The 13,641-nt window shown below is 45.4% G+C and overlaps 1 protein-coding gene across 2 annotated transcripts; it reads left to right on the top strand.

Moving 5' to 3' along the window:
* Positions 1-7,571: 7,571 nt before the first annotated feature.
* LOC124700009 (serine/arginine-rich SC35-like splicing factor SCL30) lies at positions 7,572-11,890 on the top strand. 2 transcript variants are annotated; one of them, XM_047232211.1, is made up of 8 exons: positions 7,572-7,657; positions 8,709-8,862; positions 8,978-9,055; positions 9,968-10,132; positions 10,221-10,261; positions 10,775-10,835; positions 10,934-11,092; positions 11,523-11,890. In XM_047232211.1, the coding sequence occupies exons 2-8, from the start codon at positions 8,717-8,719 to the stop codon at positions 11,644-11,646; spliced, it is 774 nt and encodes a 257-aa protein (XP_047088167.1). In that variant the 5' UTR covers positions 7,572-7,657; positions 8,709-8,716; the 3' UTR covers positions 11,647-11,890. The 2 variants fall into 2 exon arrangements, with proteins under 2 accessions (XP_047088167.1, XP_047088168.1); XM_047232212.1 differs by having other exon boundaries at positions 7,585-7,653.
* The last annotated feature ends 1,751 nt before the right edge of the window (positions 11,891-13,641 follow it).

The following is a 13,641-nucleotide window of genomic DNA, read 5'->3' as shown; positions in this document are numbered from 1 at the left end:
GCGCATGAAAACCATCCGCCGGCGGCACCGACTTTCACCATCCAGTACACCGACGAGTTGATGCTGATCACGAGCCGAGAACTCCTATGTCCATTACAGCGACGCTACCGGCGGCGTACAGCATGTTCCTTCCTTTTCGCTCGATTCCCACGATCATGTTCCCATCTTCATGCCCCGTTGCGATGAGAAGACATGCAAGCATCAGCTGAACAATCTTCCACGGCAAGGCGACAATCAATTCACCTGGTTCTTATTTGTTCTAACTTGCCACCAATTCACCACATGAGGCGACGCCGCGACGGAGCCAGGAAAGGCGGCGGTGGGGATACGGTGGCCTGTCGTTGCCACTTCCGCGACGATCGGCGATGCCGTGAGGTGATTATGAATAGTTAGAAGACAGGGAAGAACACACGACTAGAATAGATTCTTGACTCTACTCACCGCCGTAGAGGGAGGGGTGCCGATCCGATGTGTTGTTTTCTCGTTTGCTCGCACGTACATGAACATGAACGCTACGAGTACAACCATATTCACGTCCGATACGTCGTACAAAGGGAGAGGGGAGACGAGGGGGCTTCGAGATCGGTGCCGGGAGATGACATGTCGCAATCCAAGAAGGGGCCCTATGAGGAAGATGGTGCGGCCCATCCCCATAGAATTTTTTTCCAAGAAACCCTAAGGATAAAAGTATACTAGTAGCCCTAAAGAATAGATAGACACCAACAAAATCAGTCGTGCTGGTGCTGGTGCTGGGGGCCGCGTAATATTTTCTTCTTCCCAACGACCCCCGTGTGATGATCTGTCTAGATCCTGTTGCAGATTTCGTTGGTTACCCATTGCGCTTTCTGGTTTTTCCATGCTCCTCGCTGGGCTGGGCAGGGGCTGCTGGCGTGGTCCACGGCACGCCATGGCCATGCGTCGTGGGATAGATAGATAGAAGATAGGGGTACTCCGGGTCCCCGCGGAAGGGAAGCGGCTTCTTTTCGCACCAAATGGCAGGGCAAAGCGCCGGGCCGCATTCACGCGGGGCCTCGCTAGTGGCGGCTGGTCATGGGCGCCGGAACCCGAATCAATAAACAACAGCGACGGCGGCTGCCATTTGCGCGAGCTAATCATGGGCCAACAGCTCTGCGTGACTGCGTGGGAAGAACCACGGTTCTACACGAGGCCTCACGGTAAACCGCGTCGAGTTGCCGCGGCCGCCGGGAGACGTCGACGCGGATCCCTCCTGGCTCCAGCCATCTGCTCCCGGGAGCCGCCGCCGACGCGCCGAGTCTACACTCTACAGAACCTGACGCTCTAGTGAGGCGACCTAAACGGTTCATTTAGTCAGTTTGGGTCGATTCCTGAACAAAATTTCGATCTTTGTCCAGCCTGATAGGCGGGCGCGCGCAGTAGCGAAACTCATTCGATCCGGTTTGATCATTTAGCCCGGTGACCGCATATAAACAAATTTAAATAATTTTTAAAAAGCCTGCGAAAATTCCCAGCGTCGTCGTCTTGTTCATCGTTAGAGACAAGGTCACCGGACGAACAGCGGAGACGCCCACAGCTGCTGCGCCCAAGCAGCGACCTTCGGTGGCTACGGTGCGTATTGTGGTGAATGCGGCTGGTACTGTGGCAGAATCGCGGGCGCCGCGTACTACGGAGGAGGCCGCACCATCTGGCCATCCCACGCGGCCTGCGGTGGCGCGTGCGGCGGCAGTGGTGATGGCAGAGAGGCCATCGGCTTCAATGGTGACGCAGGAGATGAGGCGGCGGGGGCAGGAGTTAGTGACAACTTTGATGGCCAAGGCTGCTACCGTCAGGTCGCTTCCAAGCGGACCAGCGACACGTGGAGCGGACGCGTGTTGTTCGTGCGAGCATCCGCGTAGACACATCGGCTTCCCAATTTTGGTAGGCCAATGGGTCGTGTCGGGCGATCGGTCCGTTTGGATCGCCCGCTCGGAGCGTGCGCAGCTAGTCCGCATGTCTGCTTGGATCGTTCCGGACAAGGCAGGACCCGATGAATCGCCCAGCTGGAGATCCCTCATGCGGTTCATAAGTCGGTCGGCCTAGTACTCCCCCATCCCAAATTATTTTGCATAAAATTTTCAGTCAAAGCTAAATTTTCTCGAGTTTTGATTAAGTATTTAAGTACATAGAAAAATATATTAACTTCCAAAATACCAAATCCATGTTATTAGAATTTTCGTGACATATATTTTCATGTAACATACATTTGGTATCGCAGATGTTGATATTTTTTATATACTTAGCCACATTTTATAAGGTTGAACTTTGACTGCAAACTATACGCAAAATTTTGGGATGGAGGGGGTACTTCCTTGTGTTACTCCCTCCCTTTTATTTACTTAGAGTTCCGATTTTAACTAAAGTTAGAATTTGTAAGGTATGAAAAAATGTATAAAAAATATGATTTATGATGATTCTAGTATAATAGATTTTGTATTATAGATGTTGATAGTTCTATAAATATTTGGTTGATGTTTGAAATGTTTAACTTTGAACAAACCCAGAACACGGATTAATTATGAATGGAGTGAGCAGTTGGGCGGTTTCTCTTTGTTTCTCTATTCAATGTGTTCGATCACGTGTGATAGTACATCTACCCACATAGGATCGACATGGAAACAACATGTTTCTCAGTTTACCTTTTCAAAAACTCTAGATCTTACTAGCGCAAATTTAATATCCTCCAAATAGGATTCCACCCCGCTTTATAAATAAAACCACACAAGATTACTATCTAAAAAAGCTTGCGGTAAGTTCATGTGAATTGTATTGGTTATAAATGGAGTGAGGTGAGGTCTCAAATTCAAAGTTTTTTCCACCAATATCCATCTCCTCATCTGCACAATATTAATCTGTGAACTCAAAATTGTAGTAGCAATTAACCTAAATTTGCACACTTTACAAATGAAGAAGAATTATCTTCTATTTATATAGACTAAAAACATGTGGTCTTATAATATACACTTCGCATGCTATGAATTTATGTAAGATATTACAAATTATATATATAGTAATGAAACTAAAAATGAGAAAAATCAAATATTAAATCTCAAACAATGTATATGCTAGTAACAAGAACTTCCAAGTCAAGACTAGCAGGCAAGCCTTGAAGCAACGGATTATGTGGCACTCAATTGCCGATGCTTTTTTTCCACCTTAACATAAATCAACAATAGTAGAATCACAAGCCGCTGAGACCGGATCATTATTGATGATTATACATCACCATTAGCTGATTGTAATTGCACTCACTTTCAATACTGACGAGCTCCATAATAAATCAATCTTAAGTGAGTACATATTTAAATGTCAATCCTTGTATGCACTTATTTGAATTTTATACAATCTAGATATATGGCTTGATACAAATAAAAATATAGTTAATCATTTTCTCGAGGACATGCCAACTTGCACATGTTTTTGTGTTTTTTGTTTGCTCTAAGATTTGTAGTGAGTAGTCGACACACCCCAAAATCCTCTCTTCAACCAGTCTAATCTTTATCCGCCGGTTGCGAGCAATATACACACGCCAAAAATCTTATTGCCCCTCACTCGATACAAGTTCTCGAGAGTCGGGTTTGGGATACCTTCTATCCGTGATGCCATAACATGCAAACTACTCCGCTGGATCATATATCACATCATGTATGCACAAGGCAAGGTGCGGCAAGCAAGTGAGCAGAGAACCAAGCGATGGCTTTGTGGCTAGAGCTCACGATGTTGAGCCAGCCCATCTGAGTTTGAATCTCATCCGAAGCTAGAAATCGCTAGAGGGCGAACTAAGCGAGTTATCATCTGTAGCGAGGAAGCGCTTGAGAGTCTCATCCTATCTAAAAGCATATAGTCAAGGGAGGGACCATTTCCCCGTTGGTCGACAAGCAAGTGAGCACGTGCTATTGCCCCATTTTCTCATGCTACCAGGAGGTGAGATACACAACTCCTTATAAGTTGGTGTTCCCAAGTTTTCACATGCAATATGTACTAAAATTTGCCATAGCATAAATTCGGGATTTTGAGCTTAAAACTAATTCCATGAACAACACGTCACTTCTAGGCCCTCAAGTCAACGTCGATAATTAAGGCTAGCTTCGTGTTCATGAAATTCAACTTCACTTCTGATGACATCGTACAGTTGGTGGTATTTTGCCATTCTCAAAACAATACGGCCAAAAAGAAACCTAGACCTAAATCGGCGTCAAAGGAGTATGGAGCTCATCTTGGCACAGAGGAAGGCAACTTAGAGGGACCAGAAGTTACGGTTCCTTCAGGACACCCGATAAAAATTGGAACGATGTAGAGAACTAGAAGTGATATTAGTACTCCCTCCATACCGATTTACAGGGGTATTACGCATTTCGAAACAAAACTTTAACTACTAATTTAAATAAAATATAAGATATATATCACGAAAATTATATTAGAAACTTCTATTGAATTAAAGTGAGTATTAATTCTCGAAAAAACAATATTCGTCGAGAAAAATACTGAATGCGCTGCATTTGATTGCAAGAAAAGTTTCCCTCAAAGTGACTTTGATTTGATTTGACAGGTACCAGCTTGTGCGTTCATAAAGAAACACGGACTGCTGCATCTCAAGCATGGATCAACAGGTTGCAGAAGTAGTAGCTAGAGTTGCAGTAGTTCAGTCGTAGCAAGAACAGGTCCGACACGAGCGAAGAGGCATGGCGACCGGGGCAGACAGCAGCACGGGTACGGTCTATCCAACAGAGACATCACATGTGCCTACGAGACTAGTGGCGAGCCTACCGCCGGCGGCGCATTGCGTCGGCAGTGAAGTACCAATGCTCCTTGTTCCTTGGTCCTTTGCCACTTGCCATGCCACACGGCCACACTATACCGTGCGTTCTGTCTCCATCTGCTTTTTTCATAAACCAGTCTATTGTGAGGCTGACGACATGGGCTTAGCCTAGTGGTTGGGGCAACGACCGGAGTTCGATTCTTGTTAGGGACGAATTTCGGAATTGTCACGCCAAGTCCCGCTTGTACTATATAAAAAAAAAATCTAATTCCTCCTAGACATGGTTTCATTTTTTTTCGGTCTATGGTGAGGCTTCGAATTACGATTTATATTTGAAAATAACAACTTTGATATATGTAATAATTAGAATAAACGAAGAGCAGGGATATGAATCTTGCTTTCATTTATTTGAAGTTCTTTCTTTGTTGAGATGCAAATCGACGTTCTTTTGAAAAGGGCTGTTTTTTTTCGAATGACCTTATTTCGAGAATCATGGTCCGCTCACCAGCGATCGCCAGCGCCCGGCCGAGCCCGATCTGGGATGCGCGCAGGCTCAACCTAGGAAGCGCGGGCCACAGCTTCTGCAACACCTCGACAACCCTTGTGGTCACGGCTTGATGCGTTGCGGCGGCGGTTGCCAAAATGCTCATATGTCGATTGTGCGCCGGTCGATTCCTACTACGGTGGAGGTTTTCTAGACCTCATTTGTCATCGTTGGGCGCCGGATAGCGGCATTGGGGCTTGTTCGTCCGCATCGAAGAATAATGGTGGTGGTCCTAGGGTTCCTCTCGCGCGAAGACGAAGATACGTTGGATGCTTGTCCCCCTTTATCTAGCTAGTGTGTCGATTTTCGGAAGGCTCCGCCTCGAATTCCCTTGGGTGATTCATGCATGGAGATTGGTTGATTGGATAGGATTCGTTTGTGCGCATCCATGTATTTTCGGGCCGTTTGGTTTCGGGAGGGGGCGGCGCGAAGCTCTGCTATCTGTTGACATCATGGGACATGTTTTGTTTCATAGTAAAGTGTCTCAGGACTATTGCTAGTGGTTCAAGGCTTTGCGACGATGGTGAACTTGCTTGGTGTTTCGGATTTCGTAGCAGCGGCATGCTAATGGGGACAACAGCAAAGGAGAAGCTCAAAGTCTTACCTTTCAGGGTGAAAACCCAAGGTCTGGTCTTGATTGATTGTACCTGGCAATGACCTTGTTGAAGACATTGTTCTCAGAGCGAGGACTTTCTTCAAGTGAAATCCTAAGATTTATGATCGGGGATGATGTTGTTTGTGCACTACTTTCTCTTTTGGAGATCTTGGACTTCAGCTGTTGCCTTGGTGGTGTTTGTGATGCTGCTGCTGCAACGAGTGGAACACTATAGTGGAAATTTTCTTTTTTTTAGCTTCTTCTTCTTTTCGGCTGCGTGCATCCATATTATCATTAGGGTATTGTGTTGTTGCAGATGCTAGATCTAGTTGGTATCTTCACAATATTAATATATTACCTTTATTTTTTTTGCGGGTAATATATTACCTTTATTAAAAAGAATAAAATGACTTGATCACTTTACTTTGCTTAGCCCCTCACATTTTCTATTAAACTCTATCACTAGAATTAGCTCAATCAATTCGAAGACGGGGCTATCATTATTTTTGCGAAGTACTTCAACAGTATGAATGTTTCGAAACTGCAAAATGCAAAGTTCACTACTTATTTCCTTGCTTGGATCACAAGGGACTCGAGAATCCGCTCGGCTCAAAAGCAAGTCAATCCAAGCTGCAATGTTGCCCAACCAAGCCAAGACAAGCTTATACTTTGTGGAGCAAGTAGATGTAGCCCTAGTTTCTCATGGAGGCTCTACTTGACAATATGGAGGAGAAGGAGAATATCTTGATGTGATATTACACACCACTTTTGTGGAAGCGATGGAAAGGGGAAAATACAACTTGGAGGAGAACATTCCATCACTTCAATGTCATCAACTCTTTTTTCTTGTTATATACATGTCATATACTCATTTTCTAGTCGACAAGAAAACCATCAATTCAATGTTTGTATTGTCCAACATTCGGTTTTTTTAGAATAATTTCACACACTTATATGCTACCGTAAATCATGCATTTGATAGTTGGGTTGACGGTGGTGGAGTTGGGCCCGCGTTGGAGAATTTTGAAAATAAGGCCAGTCCAAAACTCGAAGAGGGTTACCAAAATTTGAAACCATTTTTCTAATACGAACCAAATTTAATTCGAACAAAATACGAATTTGAACAAAATTTCAAACCTGATTTTTTTTTTGAATTGGAACAATTTTCGAATATGGACAGATCCAAATCTGAAAATATTTCAAACCTGAACAAAATTTTAATTTGATTTTTTTTCAAATCTGAGCAAAATTTGAATGATTTCTGAATATGAACAAAATTTAAATTTCAACAAATTCCGAATATGAACAAGCGTTAAGTTTGAACAATTTTTAAATTTGAATAAATTTTTAAATGTGAAATTTTGCCTCATTAATTTTTTAAAAAACCGGCCGAAAAACCATTCAGATAAAACCTGATTAACCCACAAAGCCTTCATAGAACCTTCTAGATTGTTCCTGCAACCGAATAAAACCGAAACAACATAACTCCGCTCTCGGAAGCTTCTGGGCCTAAGGGGCCGTGGCCCAAACTTGTTGTCTCCTGAGCGATGCTGGTGAATACCCGAAAGGAAAGGGCACAGTACAGGCCCATAAAACTGTAGTGGGCCCGCCCAACTATTTATCCGATCCTCTCCTCTCCGGCCTCCACCGATCTCCTCTCTTTCCCATCAAACCAAAAAAAAAACCATCGCGGCGTCGGCGGCGGCGGAACCTTCCCCGGCGATCACCGGATCCATCCCTGTAGGTAACCATAATCTCCCTTCTCCGTCCTCCCTCCTCTCTGTCTGCGTGCTCGCGAGCGTGTTCCGACGTGTACGCCTACTTGCGTGGTTACTTGGTATTCCACGGAAACCCTAGGTTCGCGGCGAGGGTTCAGATCCGTGGAGTATTCGGGACGTTCCTCGACGGTCCCGCCGCCGAGGGCGAACCCTTAACATGGAGTCATCGTCACTTTCGAGTCCTGAAGTTTCCCCGCTGGAAATCTCGAATACTGTCTCAATGCTCGTTGTGTTGTTCCCGAGTTATCAAGCTGAATCGACCACATGTAGATGCGCCAGTAGGTTTGCCGGTGCAGCAGTGTCTGGGCACTTAGGGAAATTGTATCAATCAACTCGCGTCAATGGTTCGTGCGCTGGGTGCATGCTCTCCTAGGTTTGTGTTGTGTTGTGTTGTGTTGTTAGTACACATGATTCAGAGGTGTTCACTGTTTATGGACCGGGATCACCGCTGAAATTTTGAAAGGAGATGGTTAGGTACAGCTTCATCCGCTCAAGTTCTGTGGTCTCGTTATATTTGAAGCATATGAGAAACTTGTGCTACGAGTTTCTGGGCGACTTTTCTTCTGATAGACTTTTTCTTTTGTTAGAGAACTTATTCTTGTTTTTCTCTCTTGACTTGATTCTAGATTGCTAATTTGTACTAGAAAGGCATCTTATGACGTAAATAAATGTGGTCCAGCTACCATTGCTATTCTGTTATTGTTGAGCTTCTCCAGACAGGAGCTGGCAGAGTAAATCTGGTGTGCAATTGTATCTTAGCTCATACGCCAGCACCTTGGAAATTTTGCTTTTGTCTCCTTGACAACTATGGCAAACACCTAATCCTTGAAAAAAGTTCATCCATTTTTCCTGTTGTGGAGCCAAACAACTTATGTTACCTATTTCCTTGTTTTCAATTTATGTATGACTTGACATGCTATGGATCCAATTCCTATGCTTATTTCCGATTTTCAGCTTTTTTGTAATCCTCAAATCAAAGAGGCCCTAACATGTCATGTCTTTGTATGCAAATTATAGGCAAAACAATGAGGAGGTACAGTCCCCCGTATCATAGTCCCCCAAGGAGGGGATATGGCGGCAGAGGAAGAAGTCCCCCTAGGAGAGGATATGGAGGACGGAGGGAGCAGTGTTCAGGAAGCCTCCTGGTCCGCAACATCCCATTAAGCTGCAGGTATGTAAACTGTGCCATGGATACTGGTTTCCCCTTACAATGACTTGTTTTCACGAAGAAGAATATTTCACTTTGCAAGTGTTTGGCTTCAGTTTTGTTCTCTTAACTGTGGCAGGCCTGATGATCTTCGAGTTCCTTTTGAAAGGTTTGGTCCTGTCCGGGATGTGTACCTGCCAAAGGATTATTACTCCAAGTAAGTTTTTCATATTCTTTTTCCTATGATTATAATTAAAACGCTCATCCTTATTGTTATTGATGCATAAGCTTAGTTATTTTCCGTAATTTGCCTACTACATAAGATTTACAACCTAAATTGTATGAAGAGAACTTGCAAGCATCTTTCAGATTTGTTGTGATGTTGGTCTCTTCAACCACTTTTTTTTGCATTACTATTTAGTCTCCATGAAAATAATCATTTGTAGTCTGTTGAGTGTGCAACACTGATTAATTCCTGTAACCAGAATATGTTTTAACCAATTCGGAAATGCTTATGTTACCTTTTCCTGCTCATTCATCCGTGCACCATGAGAGCTTCTTCTGATGAAATTATTACCAGGGCTGTAAATACAATACCTTGATATGTTGAAGATTTTTTTAAATGTTCCTAACAATTGATTTGCTTGGCAAGATAGAGTCTTGTCCGAATGAAGTTCTTCTATGAAGACAAGATTTGATTGAGTGAGAAAATTAATTTCATGAAGAGAAGATAAGAGTGTTGTACTGGGTGGTCCATGAGAAGATAAAATGAAGCGAAGTTGATTTCAAGTACCTTTAAGACTTTTCAAACCTTGAGGAACTTCAGGAAAATGATTTTACGAAGATGCTCATTATGAGGATCAACGTACTTAGTCATTATACAAGAAACTCGTACAAGAAACTTGGGTACTAGGGCCTGGACTGATTTTTGCAGCAATTGCTTCCTTTTGATGGAATTGTTTGTAAGTTGTTGACTGCTTCGTCAAGAATCATAGAAGGCACATTTTGAACTGTGATGGTAACATGGGAGGCACACACACTCTTTATGAATACTTCATGCCATCTTATATGTTTGTCATCTCATTAATTTACTTTATCCTACTTTGTCTAATGAAATCGATATATACAGGCAGCCCCGAGGGTTTGCATTTGTGGAGTTTGTTGACCCTTATGATGCCTCTGAGGCCCAATATCACATGAATCGCCAAGTACTTTTTGGCCGAGAGATAACTGTCGTTGTTGCTGCCGAGTCACGGAAAAGGCCAGATGATATGATTAATAGAGCTAGAGTCAGGTATGTTATTCCATGTTTCCTGTGAAGTTCTTCCTCGTCTTCTGTTATATTCTCATTTAAAATGATGACTGGTTGTTTTGCTCTGCAGGGGGTATTCTGGTGAACGTGAAAGGCGGCATTCTCGTTATGGTACTTTCTTACATCACTAACCTTTTATGATTTACAGACCTCTGTGCTCCAAAATACTAATCTAGAGTTAAAGCTTCATTTTTTGCTTTCTACTAGGTTGTTTATCTCCATTTTGGCGTTGTAGTTACAGGTAGATAGACCTATGTAATTGTTTTTTGCGGAAAATAATGTATTAGCTCTGCTAACCTAACAGACCCACTGGAAAAGAATTTTTGCTTAGCTTTATTATAGTATTTTATTTGCGTAAATAAGGGAACAGAGCTTTCCCTTCAGTTTATCTGAACATTGAGTACCTTGCAAAAAAGCATGAGTGGAAACTTAAGATTAGATAAGGCCTCATCGTGGAAATGTTTTTATTTTTATTTTACTACGCCTAAATGCTTATTTGAGATTGCAGAAGGGTGAAATCTGCAGTCCAATGTGTTCTGAACATTTTATGTTGCAATTTTTTTTTTTTTTTTTTTGCTTTCGGAATTCCAGGCTCCAAATTACTTATAGCCTCTCGTTTTTCAGGGAGGTCTCGTTCCCGGTCACGCTCCTACTCTCCTCGCTATCGTGGCCGTCCTCGGTCAAGGTAGGGCAATAGTAAAGTGTTTTTGTTTTGCTTTGCTTTGTAATGTCAATGTGACATAATCTCAAAAGCTGTTTGTTTATCTGTTAAATATTTATAAGGTCGTACTCTCCTGCATCAAGACGCCGAGATGACTACTCTGCTTCTCCACCAAGATCACATCACACACAATCTCCCAGGCGTCAGCCAGAAGGGCATGAAGACGACAAGCGGAGGTCCTATTCACCTGCCGGTAGAGGTGGTGGGCAGCATGATGGAAAGTAAGTTCTCTTGTTTTTGTTAAAGAAATATATATTCTGGGCTTTTATTGTTAATATACTTTTATGCCTTTTATCTTAATTGCTTTATAAGCTCCGTAGCTAATTGTGGGCAGAAGTTCTAGTGTTGCAAAAGTATAGATAGTCTATGTACCTCTGCTTGTCAACATGTGAAATTATTGTTTTGTATTCCGTTCACACGATGTATTCAGCAAAAGCATCTCCTTTTCATTTAAAATTCTATCTTACGAAAACAGATTATGAAGTGCTAGATCTGCGTTCATCTCCTAACAGTGATTTTGCATGCCAAATTGTTCTGTTATGTGTTTATCATATAATGCCCACTGCAGACTTATCTTGGTCAAGAAATGAATAGCCCGATAGTAATCTGTGGTCATTAGGAAGCTCTTGACATTGGTTTACATGTTCACAGGAGGTCACCACCACTGGACAGTGACGGATCACCTCCACGCCGTAGGTCGCGCAGGCAATCCTCAAAATCACCTGTGGGGTCACGCTCAAGGTCCCCTGATGCTTCTCCTGCCCGCAGCGACTGACAGATTGGTGCTATCCATATTGTCGCGTCTTTCACAGCGTCCATGTACTCTGCTCTAGCTTCGGTGTTTGTTGGACCGAGTTAGTTTGAGTGAATCCTTCTGCATTGTGTTTCGCTATTGTCGTCGTGCCTGGATATGCAGATCCTTACTGAATCTGAACGAGCCAATGATTTAGGTTTTCGCCTATCACTTCAGGAATATTGAAGTATTTCCAAATTGCACTTCCATCGAAATCTTCACTACTCCGTCTGTCCCTACAAAATCCGATGTATCTATGAACCAAATAGTGTTTAGATATATCTAAATTTAGACAAAGTTGTGATATTCTTCTATCCTGCCTTCGCCTCCAACCATCAAAACGCTGCTTTTCACCTTGCCCTGGCCTAAGAGCATCTCCAGTCGCGTCCCCCAAAGCGATTTGGGGTGCGCCGGACAAAAAAAGCGTTCCAGCCGCGTCCCCCAAAGCCTTTTTTTGTCCGGCGCGCCCCGATACGGTGTCCGGCGCCCCGAGCCCGTCCCCGTCCCACAGGGGACGCACCGGGCACGCCGGACACAACGAACGCGAGGCCAACCGACGCGGGCACGAGGGAAAATTCGTCTCACACTCCCGCCAAATCCCGCCGCTCCCGCCAAATCGCGCCTATACCGCCGCGCACGGGCCTCCCAAAACATATCCTGCCGCCGATTCATTTCTCCTATCCCGCCGATTTCTTTCTCCCTCCCGCCGTGCACCCGCCGCCGCTACCCTCTCCCCATTCCATGGCGCCGCCGACAGCCCCCAAAAAGATGGCGAAGAAAGCGGCCAAGAAGCCGCCGGGCAATGCGACGATAGGGGCGAAAGCGCGTGTCGCGAGGCCGCGGAAGGCGTCGGCTGCGAAGAAGAAGCCCGAAGTCATGACCGAAGATGAATGGCAGCAAGATTGCCTGCGCCGGAAGCTATCGACGGCGGAGCGGAAAGGACGGAGGGCGGCGGAGCTGGAGAAGAAGGCTGCGGCGCCGCGCCGGCACCTGCCGCATAATCGCCGGGTGTATCGCCGCCACCAACGCGAGCCCATATAGTACGAACGTGCCGGTGTACGTTCCGGAGTCTTCTCTCCGTCGCAAGCCGCCTTCTACAACGACGGCCCCTCCGCCACTCCCGGGTGCGTGACGCCTAACTTGTCGCCGCACTACCGGGATGCGCTGCCGCACGGCGGCTTCAACCCCAACAACCTCTACTCCCCGGCGTACGAGCAACGCGAGCGGGACCCGGTCCGGACGGCGGCCCTTTCACCGGCCGCGGGGGTCCGCTCGAATACGACGGCGCCGGTGCCGAGGAGGACGACGGGGTTGAGGAGGAGGACGACGAGGAAGAGGACGGGGTGGAGGACGACGAGGAGGACGACGTTGAGGACGAAGAGGGCGGCGAGGAAGAGGGCGGCGAGGAAGAGGACGACGAGGGTGCCGGTGACGATGATCTCGTGGAGGTAGACGCGGACGGCGTGAGGACGAAGAAGAAGAAGAAGGCGTCGGGCACACGAGGCCCGAAGTGGACGGTTCTGGAAGATCTTTGTCTGTGCGAGTCGTGGGCGACGGTGAGCCATGACTCCATCATCGGCGCCAACCAAAAAGGCGGGAAGTATTGGGCGAGGATCAAGGCCGAGTTCGATGAGCGCAAGCTGATCAACGAGCGACTACCGGAAAGTGCCAATGAAGAGGAGCCGGAAGGCAATGTCGACGCGATGGGCCATCATCCGAGGCGTCGGTGAACTCCTTCCATGGGTACCATCACGACTTAGAGACCAGAGGCGACAGCGAGCGCCGACGTCGGCCAAGCTGAGTACGACTTGTTTCTTCCATAATCCGTAGCGCCCACATTGTGTTCGATGAAATGACTCTGCTTCCTTTGGTTAGTTTGATCGGGCTATGGAATTGTACGCCAAGTACTCGGAAGGTCACAAGTCTTTCGCGCGACGCATTGCTATGGCAAGCTCAAAATGAATGAGAAATGGAAGT

This window comes from Lolium rigidum, chromosome 3, assembly GCF_022539505.1.
Source record: "Lolium rigidum isolate FL_2022 chromosome 3, APGP_CSIRO_Lrig_0.1, whole genome shotgun sequence".
NCBI lineage: Eukaryota > Viridiplantae > Streptophyta > Magnoliopsida > Poales > Poaceae > Lolium > Lolium rigidum.
This window is presented reverse-complemented; position numbering and strand designations above follow the sequence as displayed.

Bases quoted from the DNA above. Each gene is read 5' to 3' on its own strand.
- LOC124700009 (XM_047232211.1), top strand. From the start codon at position 8,717: ATGAGGAGGTACAGTCCCCCGTATCATAGTCCCCCAAGGAGGGGATAT. The intron at 8,863-8,977 runs GTATGTAAACTG...TAACTGTGGCAG, and splicing joins AACATCCCATTAAGCTGCAG to GCCTGATGATCTTCGAGTTC. The intron at 10,836-10,933 runs GTAGGGCAATAG...AATATTTATAAG, and splicing joins CGTGGCCGTCCTCGGTCAAG to GTCGTACTCTCCTGCATCAA.